This window comes from Dryobates pubescens, chromosome 11 (assembly GCF_014839835.1).
Source record: "Dryobates pubescens isolate bDryPub1 chromosome 11, bDryPub1.pri, whole genome shotgun sequence".
Classification (NCBI taxonomy): Eukaryota; Metazoa; Chordata; class Aves; order Piciformes; family Picidae; genus Dryobates; species Dryobates pubescens.
This window is the reverse complement of record NC_071622.1, coordinates 27,857,441-27,871,080: the sequence shown is the minus strand read 5'-3', so window position 1 is coordinate 27,871,080 and position 13,640 is coordinate 27,857,441. Positions and strand designations below refer to the sequence as shown.

The following is a 13,640-nucleotide window of genomic DNA, read 5'->3' as shown; positions in this document are numbered from 1 at the left end:
AGAGGAAATAGCCTGAAATGGCACAAGGGTAGCTTTAGGTTGGAGATTAGGAAAAAATTAGGACCTGCAAGAGTGGTCAGGTGTTAAAACAGGCTGCCCAGGGAGGTGGGGGAGTCACCATCCCTGGAGGTGTTCAAGAAACCTGTGGACATGGCACTGAGGGACATGGTTTAATGGCCCTGGTGGTCTTAGGTTGGACTTGATCTTGGAGATCTTTCCCAACCAAAACAATTCTATGATTCTGGTATGTCTCCTTAAGATTAATCCTGAGTCCTGCAGGAAGGAAAAGGAATGTCCCTGCCTGCTCCCTGCCTGCTCCCTGCCTGCTCCCTGCCTGCTCCCTGCCTGCTCCCTGCCTACCCTGGCAGGGCTGAGCAGCAGAGGAGGCTCTCTGGTTTGTGGCCTTCTCTTTACATAGCTGTTCTGCTTCCTCTAGCACTGGAGGCTTTAGCAGTGTGGTTTGCATGGGTGTGACTGACAGAAGATTTTGGTCTGAGATCTGCAGCCTTTCTGCATCTCTCTCTGCTCTGGAGGCCACAGATGTTGTCAGCTGCATAAGGGCTTTCTTTTAATCAACTCTATGTCAACAAACAAGCTGCTGTAGGTTTCAATTTGGCTGCTGCTTCCCAGCCTTCAGCTCGGGCTGGTGGTGCTCATCTCCTCATCCTGATTTTTCCTTTTACAGTTTAACAGGACAAACATTTTTCCATCTGGTAAAACTCCATAAAAATGATTTTGCAGAACAAGTGTTTGAGCTTGTTCCTGGTTTTATTGATTGGGCTCTGGTCTGAGTGAAGAATAACAGCAGCACAGGTATGAGATACTGGTTGGGAGCTCTTGCTATGTGCATTTGGTACTTACTGGTGAGGAAACCATAGAATCATAGAATAGTTTGGGTTGGAAGGGATCTTGAAGACCATCTAGTTCCAATCTCCCTTCCATGGGCAGAAACATTCCTAGAGACCAGGTTGCTCAAGGCCTCATCCAACCTGGCTTTGAACACTTCCAGGCTTGGAGCCTCCACAACTCTGGGCAGCCTGTTCCAGTGCCTTGCCACCCTCATGGAGAAGAATTTTGTATTAATGTCTGATCTACATACAACTTCCAGTTTGAAGCCATCACTCCTTGTCCTGTCACTCTATGCCTTTGTCAAAAGTCCCTCTCCAGCTCTTTGGTAGATACCTTTCAAATCCTGGAAGGCTGCTCTAAGGTCTCCCTAGAGCCTTCTCTTCTTTAGGCTGAACAACCCCAACCCTCAGCCTGGCCTCTCAACTTCCAGCCTTCCCATCGTTGCTGTGGCCTCCTCTGGCCCCACTCCAACAGGTCCACGTCTGTACTGTGCCGAGGACTCTAGCACTGCAGGTAGGGTCTCAGCAGAGCAGAGAGGCAGAATCCCCTCCCTCCCCCTGCTGCCCACTCTGCTTGGGATCAGCACAGTACAGGGCTGGCTCTGGGCTGTGGTTGCACATTGCTGGCTCATTTTGAGCTTTTCATCACCCATCAAATCCACCCAAAATCTACTAAGCTGACATGGAGACTTCAGATATAGTTTCTTGTGTTAATTGGGTATAAGAGACTTAAATACAGGAGGAGCATTTTTGATGAAACAGAAACCAGCCTGAGCCCCTTCCAAAGGAGCCCAAAGCTTCAGTTCAAGTTGCAGACTGGTTCATACCCTGCTGCCAAGGTTTTTCCACCCAAGAAGACACAGGATGTGTGCTCTGTCACCTGAAATCTGCAACTCTCTCCATCCTGATATGCAAACAAATGTAAACCTAACCCAAGGGCTGCTGAGCACCACACAATGGTGTGGAGTACACCAAGATGAGTGCATTGGTAGCAGATGCTGGAGGAGTGGCATGGTGGCTGAGGAGGTGGGAAGTAGAATTGGCCCTGCAGGGCATGGCAGGGATTTTCTCTGTCTGCCAACAAAAACTCAGGCATGCACACCTTAGAACTACATGGCACGTTCATTTTCAGGAAAGTAGAGGGGGTGGTTTCTTTATGGCCATACCAATTCCCCGATATCAGGTGGAGGGGAATTTTTCTGCTGCCTTCCCAGTTCTCAGCAAGTGAGTAACATGCCCCGAGCCTGCTTGGAGATGAGGAAATTCAGCCTTATTTCTAAGGAGCACTAATTCTCTGCACTCTCCTCAGGCAGGATCTGATGGGGAGTTTTCTCCTTTCCTCCATTTGACTGCAATTTGCATATTTCAAGTCTCATTTGTCTGGAAACAAGCTGGAAATGTGCTGGTGATAAGGCTCCAGCTTCCACTAAATCATTTTTGAAGCCCCGTGTTGTGTAAATAGGTCCCACCCAAGGGAGGTTCTGCACTCAGAAATGCTAAACCTTTCAGGGTAAAATCTGTATATTGGGCTGTCTGCATCAGATATATCTCCTGGCTTTCATGAGCAGCCACATGCTGATTTATGGCAGTGTGCTGTTTGTTTATCAACATTTACATTGTGGATTTTCCAATTATTCTAATAACGTCAGGCCAACAAGTTGGTCATGTTGTTGCTCCTTTAAAGTCTTGCCTTTGAACATACATATATAAATCAGCTCGCCTTTGATGTGAAATTGGAGATTTCATAACATTCTATTTACTTTTGGGTTTGCAAAAGAAAAACCAGCTGAAGGGAAAAACAAACACCAAAAAACCCCACCCCAAACCAAACAGTACTTTGTATCTCATTAAAAGCCGTTTCTAACCCATTAAAAACTAGATTGTTTTAGGAAGCCAGAGCATTTTGAGTGTTCTAATGACTGAAAGAATTGTTTTGGTGGAAAAGCCCTCTAAGATCATTGAGTCCAACCATCAACCCAACACCACCATGGCCATCAAACCAGGTCCCAAAGCATCATGTCCACAGATCTATTGAACGCCTCCAGGGATGGTGATTCCACTACCTGCCTGGGCAGCCTGTTCCACTGCCTGACCACTCTAGCAGGAAAGAAATTTTTCCTAATCTCCAACCTAAACCTCCCCTGGCACAATTTCAGGCCATCTCCTTTTGTCCTGGCAACTGATAGGAGGGAGAAGAGACCAAACCCTACCTGGTTCCAACCTCCTCTCAGGGAGCTGTAGCAAGCAATGAAGTCTCCTCTCAGCCTTCTTTTCTCCAGGCTGAACAACCCCAGTTCCCTCAGCTGCTGTTCTCCAGACTCTTCCTCAGCTTCTTTGCCCTTCTCTGGACCCCCTCCAGCACCTCAACGTCCTTCTTATAGTGAGGGGCCCAAAACTAAACCCATTATTCAAGGTGTGGTCTCATCAGTGCCCAGTATAGGGGAGCAATCATTTCCCTGCTCCTGCTGGCCACGTTAATGATGTAGTGCACCCATTCCACCGTTCTTCACACACTGAAATGTGTCTGCAGACCTTCTCCTTTATAAAAGGAGATTTAGATTGGTGTGAAATGTGGTTGGGTTTTTTTTTCTTTAAACCTTCCCATCACCCTTCATGTGAATGCTGAGAGAGGGAAGTCAGTAGCAATTATGAAGTGACAAGGAAAGCTGCACATTTCTTGGCACAGCCCTTTCTGTAGCTGATGTAACATCATGAAAGCACAGAAAAAGTGATGGAGTTATTGCTCATATAATCTAAACTCTTAACTCTTTGATTCTTTTGACTTGAAAACTTGTGAAGAAACAACGAAAGAAACACTCCAGTGCTCCAAGATCAGCAGGTTTGCCAAATGTAGTTTGGGGGAAAAAAACCACAGAGTAATGGAAAATAGCCTTCAGTGAAGGGGACCTACAAGGAAGCTGGGGAGGGACTTTTTACAAGGGCTTGTTGCAATAGGACAAGGGACAGTGGTTTGAGCTGGAAGAAGGGAGATTTAGACTGGAGATGAGGAAGAAATCTTTGGAATAAGGATGGTAAGACAGGGAGGTCATGGATGCCCCTATCCTTGGAGGTGTTCAAGGCCAGGTTGGGTGGGGCCTTGAGCAACCTGATCTAGTGGGAGGTGTCCCTGCCCATGGCAGGGGATTGTAACTGGATGATTTTTAAGGTCTTTTCCAACTTGACCCATTCTGTGAGTTACAAGGTACTTGTGTGCCAGAGTTCTGCATCCCTGCCTGTCAGGAGAGCAGACAAGGGGTGTCCAGGTTTGGTACTGACCTCGCTCTGCCTATGCTCAGGCAAAATCCCAGCTCCAAGGATTTTGCCTGCCTGAAGAGTTTGGCATCTCTGCACCACACAGGAATGAGGTATCTGTGTCAGGGAGTGAGACATGGGTATTCACAGATATTCCTTCCACCTTCTCAAACAGGCAGTGAGATGAATCTCATTCTCTTTAAATCAGCAGCAGCCCATGAGCGTCACATCCATCCCCTTCCAGCGACCAGAGGTCTAGACGAGAGCATTACACGGGAGCTGGTGCCGTATGCACCCATGAGTAATTTCCCTCCTGCTTCTAAATAATTTCCGGCTGGTCTCTTGCTCTGGCTCTGTCACGTGGGCAGGTGAGTGTCAGCTCTTCCCACCTCCCACTGCTGGCCACCCAGTTTTTCCCACAAGAATCCCAGCACGGTAGCAATTGGAAAGAACCTCTGGAGTCCAACCAGTTCAACCCCTCTGCTAAAGCAGGGGCACCCACAGCAGCTTGTCCGGCATCACAATGGCCAGGAGGCTTTGGAAGCTCTCCAGACAAGGAGACTCCACAGCCTCTCTGGGCAGCCTGCTCCAGGGCTCTGGCAGTCTTGCACCAAAGAAATTTCTCCTCTTATCCAGATGGAACCTCCTGGGTTCCAGTTTGTGCCTATTGCCCCTTGCCCTGTCACTGGCCACCACTGAGAAGAGTGTGGCCCCATCCTCTTGTCCCCCACAGGTCCTTTTGCTCTTGCTGAATGTTGATCAGATGCCCTCTCAGGCTGCTCTTCTCAACAGCCCCAGGTCTCTCACCCTTTTCTCCTCACAGAGATACTCCAGGCCCATCAGTATCTTTGTAGCTTCTACTGGAGTCTCTCCAGTAGTTCCCTGTCTCTCTTGAACTGGTGAGCCCAGACCTGGACTCAATACTCCAGATATGGCCTCACTAAGGAAAAGCAGAGGGGAAAGAAAGCCTTCCTCAACATACTGGCCACACTCTTTATACACCCCGGGAGACAACTTGCCTTCTTGCCCACAAGGGACATCGCTGCCTGATGGTGAACTTGTTATCCACCCGTACTCCCAGGTCCTTCTCCTTGGAGCTGCTTCCCAGCAGGTCACCCCCCTGCTGTCACCTGTACTTAAGGCTGTTGAAATTAATGGAGTTACACCAAAGTTTAATTGCACCTCTGGACCAGGAGTAATTTACCGGGGCAATTAAGCTGAGCAGGATTCGTCCCAGCTGCCCTGGGGTGGAAATCAAAGGGGAAAGTCACCCTCCAACCACAAATCCTTTTGTTCTGGGGCTTTCTAGGAGCAGTGGCAGAGCAAGGGTTGTGAGGTTTGCGTCAGAAGGGTGGGTCACCGGGAACAGAGTTTATAAACAGTTTTACACACTGCAGATCTGCACTGAGATTCTTCCTCCATCAAAGTGTGGGGTGGGACCCCACTCTCCCTTGCTACTCCAGGCTGGAGCCCCACAGCATCTCAACAGCTCTTTTATCTTGAAATTGCCCTCAGCTCCTGCAAATGACTACAAGTTGTTTTTTTTCAGCAGCCTCTTTGCATAAGGACTCTTGGCCTGAGGGAAGCCCAGCTGGTAGAAATCGACTTCAAAGGCTTTACATCAGCAGCAGATACATCCTCCTGTCTTTCTTCTCCCGCTAAAGCAGCAGGAACACCTCTGATGCTGAGCTCCAAAGGGGAATGGGAACAGGAATAATAACAGGACCATAGCTGGAGCTGGTGTGGGGTTGGAAATGCTGAGAACTCTGTGTGCCTCTGCGCGGCGTTCCCTAACCTTCCTTGGAAAGGAGGAGGCTTTTCTGTCCTAAAGAGCCAGAAAGGTGGGATTTTCCATGCTGAAGGCCCAGGGAGATGTCCCATGTGTGGCTGGATGCTCCCATGGACTACACCCTGTATCACCAGCAGTGGCCCCAGAGCCAGCATGCTTCCAGCATTCTTGGGCTCCTGAATCTGCCAAATCCTGTCATAAGTTAGGCCAAAATTTCGTTCTCTGCATTGTTGGAGTAGGTCCAGAAGAGGGCTACAAAGAAGATCAGAGGGTTGGAGCACCTTCCTTATGGGGACAGGCTGAGAGAGTTGGGGCTGATCAGCCTAGAGAAGGCTCTAGGGAGCAGCCTTCCAGTACCTGAAGGGGCTACAGAAATGCTGGGGAGGGACTTTTTACAAGGGCTTGTAGTGATGGGATGAGGGGCATTGGATTGAAGCTGCAAGAGGGAAGATTTAAACTGGAGATTCGGAAGAAATTCTTGACAGTGAGGGTGGTGAGACACTGGAACAGGTTGCCCAGGAAGGCTGTGTATGCTGCCTCCTTGGAAGTGTTCCAGGCCAGGTTGGATGAGGCTTTGAGCAACCTGCTCTAGTGGAAGGTGTCCATGCCCATGGCAGGGGAAATGGAATGGAGTGATCTTTAAGATCTCTTACAACTCAAACCATTCTGTGATTCTCTGATGAAAATGGAGGCAAGCAACCTTTGCCTGCAGAGCTTTTGCTTAGGATGGGCTGAAGGACCAGCAGCTAAGTGGTTGAAGGAGCTCCCATGCAGTCACTGCTGCTGACACCAATCTCCCATGCATTGTAGATGTGGTGTAGATGCAGAGCCAGCACTCAGCCCCTCACTGCAGCTGAGGAAGCAAAAGCTTAATTCTAGCTTCTGAAACAGGCAGTGTGGGTGTGGATTGATGGCCAGCTGAATATGAGCCAGCAGTGTGCTCCAGTGGCCAAGAAGGCCACCAGCATCCTGGCCTGGATCAAGGATAGTGTGTCCAGAAGGTGTACTCTACTTGGCACTGGTGAGGCCACACCTTGAATACTGGGTTCAGTTTTAGGCCTCTCATGATAAGAAGGACACAGGTGCTGAAGCATGTCCAAAGAAGAACAACTAAGCTGGTCTAGAGCAGCTGAGGGATCTGGTGTTGTTTAGTCTTCAGAAAAGGATGCTGAGGGCAGATCTCATTGCCCTCTACAACTCCCTGAAAGCAGGTTGGAGCCAGGTGAGGCTCGGTGTCTTCTCACATGCAACAAGTGACAGGACAAGAGGAAACAGCAATCAAGTTGTGTCAGGTTCAGGTTGAATATTAGGAAAGATTTTTCCACAGCAAGGGTTCTCGGGCACTGGAACAGGCTGCCTAGGGAGGTGGTGCAGTCCCCATCCCTGGAGGTATTTAAAAGAAAGACACATGGATGTGGTGCTGAGGGCTGTGGTTGAGTGGCAGTGGCTTATCAGCAGGGGTGGGATTGTGAGCTGTAGGCAAGGGGTTGGCCTTGGTGATCTCCAAAGTCTCTTCCAACCTCAACAGTTCTATGGTTCTGTGAAAAAGTGCTGAGGAAAACGTGGGCAGCTAAGAGGGGAACTGTGAGCGAACTTTCCCAGTGGTAATCAAGGAAATCAGCACTCACACACACGACTGGGAAGCTGGAAAGAAGATGTGATTCCCTCTACCATGGAGCTCATGGGAAAGGGTCACTGCTGGTAATCAAAGAGTGATTCAATTTCTGGGAGGCTTAATTTGCTTCAGATGACTTCTGCAGTGACTTCAGAGCCTGCAAAACAGGAAAGCTTCACATGATGAGATGATTTTTTTTTTTTTTCTCTCACACAACCCTCCAGATGGTTTCAGACCCCAGTGACTTACTGGGAAGGTCAACTCTCCCATCATGTGTCTTTGGTTAGTAACAGTTTCAGTCAGGGCTTTATCTCATTGACGTTATCTTATTGCGTGAATGTGTTAGGTCCTGTGATCTGAGTTTGGGTTAGAGAGGAGGGAACCTCAGGCCCATTTCCTGACTTTCATAGAATCATTAGGATTGGAAAAGACCTCCAAGGTCATTAAGTCCAACCGTCAAACCAACACTATGGCCATTAACCCACGTCCCAAAGCGCCATGTCCCAGTGTTATCTTGAACACCTCCGGGAATGGCCACTCTTGCTGTGGGTTATCGTGAAATCACAGAATCATTTCGGTTGGAAGAGACCTTTAAGATCATTGAGTCCAACCCTTTACCCAGCAGTGCTAAGTCCACCGCTGAACCGTGTCCCTCAGCACCACATCTACACATGTTTTGAATGATGCCACTACTTCCACTGGGCAGCCACTCTTCCAGTGAAGAAAACATTCCTCATGTCCAACCTTCCAACCTAAGCCTTTCCTGGCATTTCCTCTTCTATTACTTGGAAGAAGAGACAGACCCTCACCTCACTCCAACCTCCTTTCAGGGAGTTTTAGGCATCCAGAAGGTCTTCCCTCAGCCTCTTTTTCTCTAGGATGAACAGCCCCAGTTTCCTCAGCTGCTCCTCACCAGACCTGTTCTGTAGACCCTTTGCTAGCTTCCTTGCCCTTCTCTGCGCCCACTCCAGACCCTCAAGGTCCTTTTGGGGTGAGGGCCCCAAAACTGAACCAAATATTGGAGGTGTGGCCTCCCAGTGCTAAGTACAGAAGGACTTCCCCCATCCACAGGAATATTTAAAACCACACCTGCAGCCAGGGGTGGGATGGGCAGCTCCGCCACTGAGCTTCCTGGTGGCTCCTGCTTCATCCAGGCTTTGGTTTTGGACAAGGTGTGAGCCTACTCCAACATTATAAGTGCAACTTTGGGTATCAGAAGGTTGTATCTGCAGTTAGACTGTGCTGGTCTGGGGGCTTGCTCTGGGTCAGGGAGTTTGGGTGGACATCTCTCCTGTGCATCCTCATATGTGCACACGTGTTGCCTTACGCCCACCCCAGTTCCCATCTGTTCAGTGAGGATCTCGGTGCTTATTCCCTTTGTCAAAGGCAGGGAGGTGATTATTAATGATGCAAATAACATTCTCATGATGGCCAAGCTTGAGAGCCATGCTGGGCTGGTGCATGAGCTCCTGAGAGCAGCCACACTTGTGTGTGCTCCTCAGCAGAGCAGTTGGCATTCTCAGTGCTAGCCCTGCCATCTGGTTGCTTTACCCTTTGCTGTCAGATCGATTTAACAGAGGCATGGTTACAGAGGTTTGCAGATGACATCAGTCATTGATCTGTGCAGAGAGGCAGTGATAGGCTTCCTGCTTCCTCCCCCTGCCAAGGCAAGGGGCAAAGCAGTTCAAGGAAAGTGGTGTCACTACAGAGTACTTGGTGTCAGGGGAAGCTCAGGATACACCCAAAATACCCACCGTGAAGAGGCGATTACTGTCTGTACCATCAGCATGCTTCACTCCGTGGTGTTCTTCAAAGGCCATCAGGCTGTTAAGTGAACCCTTACTTAGATGCCAGCATCACTCAGACGGTAAAGTGCAATCAATTTTGCAAAGCATGTGGGTATTCTCAGAGCACCGTGGGTGTCTTGGCTGAGTTTGGCCCTGAGAGTCCTTTTAGCAGTGCTGCAGTGCTGCTGTCTGCTTTATAAAAGGTTGGTGATGAGGAGTGAACAATATTAAGGCTGGTTGGAAGACATGATGAGGACAGATTTGGGATTAAAGTCTCCAGAGAAGGAGACTCCACAACCTCTGGGCAGCCTGCTCCAGGGCTCTGTCACCTTTACAGTAAAGAAGTTTTCCCTTGTGTTGAGGTGGAACTTTCTGTGTTCCATTTTGTGTCTGTTGCTCCCTGTCCTATCACAGGACACCACTGAAAAGAAACTTAACACCATCTTCTTGACACCCACCAGTTAGAGGTATCATAAAATAAATATATGTATGTCTTCAGATAGATCATAGAATTGTAGAACAGTTTGTGGTGGAAAAGACCTCCAAGATCATCAAGTCTGATCATCAGCCCAACACCACCATGGCCATTAAACCATGTCCTCAAGTGCCATGTCCACAGGTTTCTTGAACGCCTCCAGGGATGGTGACTCCACCACCTCCCTGGGCAGCCTGTTCCAATGCCTGACCACTCCTGCAGGAAAGACGTATCGAACTGAAGCCTCCCCTGGCATAATTTTCAGACCATGTCAGTGGTTCGTGCCTCTGTGGCAAGGCAGCAGGCTACTTTGTGAAGCCAATTGTGAGGGAAGGACATTTTGCCACAGCTGTTTGTCCTCCACTTGGCATCATGTGTCTGAAAGGGGCAATTGTGTAGAGAACCTGACTGATGCAGCCTCGCTGAAAAGCTCTTTGCATGATCATCTGGTGGTGGTGTTTTCCTTGGAAGCATAAAGGCCTCGATCCAGGGAGATGCTTCAGCACATGCTTCACTTTCAGGCTGTGGGAGTGCTCACGTGTTGGTGGCTGCTGCTTGTGACCAGTGGAAGTACGTCACTGTGAGGAATGTGTGGGTCAGACCTCTCCTCTCCTCCTCCCACAGCTTTCTCTTGCCTTTCAGTCTCGCTGCCACCCGTTCCCAGTCGCTAAGGGTTCTCTTAGGAGTGTCAGAAAGGCTTTTGTCCCTCTTGGTTGGCATGAAGTTCAGTGGAGACCTAGCCCACGACCCAGCGCTGTGGGATGCCCTCCTGGGCAGCCAGCATCCTTTGCATCCTGCTTCTGCTTGTATCCCATGAGAAGGCATCCTTCCCATCTGTCTCCTGACCATATCCCTTGAGATGGAATCCTTCCCATCCTGCCCGTGTTCCATGAGACCGAATTTAAACCGATTGAGTAAGCCAGAGCGTGAGGCTTGCTGTGTGACATGCACCCTGGCAGGTTCCTGCAGGAGGAGACTGCAGAGATGGTGGTGGCAGAGCCCAAGCAGGTAGCACCCGTCTTTGGTCCATACAGGTGGTGTAAGTGAGGTGACATCAGGTTTCCACCTCTGATAATCATGAATTTAAGGAGAGAAGAGGGTTGGTTCACAACCTCATTTGCTCTGTGTGATTCTTCTGGCAGAAGGCTGAGCAGAAGTCAGGAGTCCCACCTGGCTGGTGCTGAGCAGTGGCTGGACCATGCCATATGTGGTCTCTGTGGGTCCCTGCCCATCACCTCCTGCAGCTGGGACAGGGCTGTGATGCAGCACAAGCTGCCCCCCATGCCCTGTGCCTCCCAGACCCATGATGTCACACCAAATGAGGCTGCTGGAGGAAGAAAATCATTTGAGACCATTGAGATCATTTGGTTATAGGAGCCCTGGCTGCTGTCATTTGGCATATTGCAGCCAGCAGTCACCAAGGACATCCTAAGGCTGGGTAGATGCTGGACATGAGTGGTGGTTCCTTACTGGCATCTGTGTGACACAGCACAAGGAGCTCTCCTTCTGATTCGATGCTAAAAGGGCAGCTACAGCTTCCTAATTTCAGTTTAAAACACAAACCAAGGATTAAATCTGGGCTGAAAGGACAGCTACAGCTTCCAAATTTCAGCTTCAAACACAAATCAAGGACTAAATCTGGGCTCAAAGAACAGCAGCAGCTTCCTAATTTCTATTGGAAACACAAATCAAGGATTAAATCTTGAAATATGCTCTTGTAAGAAAAAAATAAATCATGAATTGCAGGCTGATTTACAGATTTAAGGTTTATGCCTGAAAAATAGTTCTACTTTGTGTGAAGGTATATTTTGCTCCATGGCTCCATTTTGCCCTTTAAGGGGAGGGAAGAAAAAAATTATGGTCACCCTGAAGAAATTGAAAACCAAGGCTTTTCAAAAGCCATCCATGAATTCTTGCTTCAAAAACACTCAGTCTCTGCAATGGAAAGGGTTAAAACAAAGCAGCAAGGGATTTAAAACAAACCAAAAAAAAGGCAAAAAAAAACCCCAAACCCAGCCTGCTGCCTTTCCCCCCCCCCCTCTTATTTAAATATGCACAGAGCTTCTCCCTCCATTTTAATCTTCCTCCATCAAAAGATGGCTGTGTTCCTGAAGCTGGCATCACCTCCGATAGCAGCAGCAGCAGCAGCAGCATTTTTGTGCGCTGCAGCTCAGCTGAGCAAAGCTGCTGCAGAGAGGGGTCCCCCCTTCAGCCAGCGAAGCAAGCAGGAGGATCCATAATTCATAAGTGCTTCCAGCCTGCCGAGTAGGACACGTTGGGATTAGTTCTGGTTTCTTCATGCAATCCCTGCTTGCAGTCTTCTCTCCGGCCAGCAAATAACACCCACGGGCAGCTCTTCTGCAAAGATGCTCTTGCCAAGCTTGGCTTTGTCTAGGATTAGCAACTGCTGGGCTTTGGGCGATCCCAGGCTTTGAGGAAGGCTGAGTTTTGGGGTTGTTTGGTTTTTTTGTTCCTTTCTGGACAAGGGAAGGGGTGGGGGGCGGGGGGTGGGGGTGTCGGTGTGTCCCACGAGCTTGCCCGGTGATTTCTCCGTGAGGATTTGCAGAGAACGGTGGCGTGGAGGTTTCCAAAATGCCTGAAGCAAACTATTTGCTGTCTGTATCTTGGGGTTATATTAAGGTGGGTTTTCAATCCTGAAGGTTTATAAATGACTTCATTTTTGTGCTGAGGCTTATAAATTACTCCTTTGGTGTGTGTGTGCGCGCTACATGACTTTGTTTTTGTGCTAAGGCTTATAAAGGACTCAATTTTTCTGCTAAGGTTTACAAATGACTTAATTTTTGTGCTAAGATTTATAAACGACTTAAATTTTGTGCTAAGGTTTATAAACTGCTGCCTTTTGTTTGTTTGCTTGTTTGTTTTTGGTGCTAAAGCTTATAAATTACTTCTTTTTGTTGCTGTATTGCTTGGGTAAAACGTCTCCCAAGAAAAACTTGTTTTTAAAATGCTTATTTCTGTGTGCTGAGAGATAAAACATGTCCTGTGCATGGGGTGTGCATGTATGTGCCCTTTCTATTTTTCCTTTTCTCCTTGGGATGAAATGATGCAGCAATGAAAACGTGTGATGAGAAAATCAGGAAGGTTCATAGAGTGTGTGTGTGGGGGGGGGGGGGGGGGATGGTCAAATCCTACATATTTTTTCCCTGCCAGATTTTTAGATTGATGGCATTTTTCCCCTCTGTTCTGGGCATAAGGAATTGTCTTTTCCTTACATAATTCAAAATGGAGCAAACTTGGGCAATTGAGAACAAAAGGTCGCAGGATGTGGGGACGTAAAAAGCAATATAAGTATCTGAGAGAGGAGCTGGGATGTTGCCTTCTTATTTGTGACGGTGAAAAGTAAAAATGCATCTTTGGAGGAGATGAACCTTAAAGAGTTTAATGGTAGTGAAAAGAAATATCTGGTCATGCTGGTGGCTGAGCAGTATCTAAATGAAACCACATGTGACTGACTCCATTCCAAATGTCTCCAGAATTCTGCTTTTTTTCACATCCTGTCTGTGGTGATAAAGCTGCCTGAGCACAGAACAGCATTCAGAAAAATGCCATCTTTGTCTCTCTGCTCTTCCCCTCCCAGTTCAAGAGGATGCTGAACCGGGAGCTGACACACCTCTCCGAGATGAGCCGCTCCGGCAACCAGGTGTCCGAGTACATTTCCAACACCTTCCTGGGTAAGGAATCCCATCCCGAGCTTTTGGTTGACTCAAAGAGAAGGATTCACAGCAGCTTAATACCTACCAAGTGAATACTTGTGCTCCGTTTTCCTTTGCGGCAGAAAAGCGTTTAAATGTTGCCATTTTTCACTTTCAAAATGGATGTGGGGAGGAAAATCAGGCAGTGACTGAATAAGGCT

General features: G+C 48.4%; 1 protein-coding gene across 7 annotated transcripts in view; it reads left to right on the top strand.

The window, feature by feature from the left end:
* Positions 1-13,640, top strand: part of PDE4B (phosphodiesterase 4B) — a 288,183-nt gene that overhangs the window by 256,533 nt on the left and 18,010 nt on the right. For 6 of the 7 annotated variants that reach the window (XM_054165475.1, XM_054165477.1, XM_054165476.1 and 3 more), the window contains one exon: positions 13,365-13,458. In XM_054165475.1, coding sequence (XP_054021450.1) covers positions 13,365-13,458 — 94 coding nt within the window. Of the gene's footprint in view, positions 1-12,264; positions 12,407-13,364; positions 13,459-13,640 lie in introns of those variants that run through there. The other variant, XM_054165480.1, reaches the window with a different exon arrangement.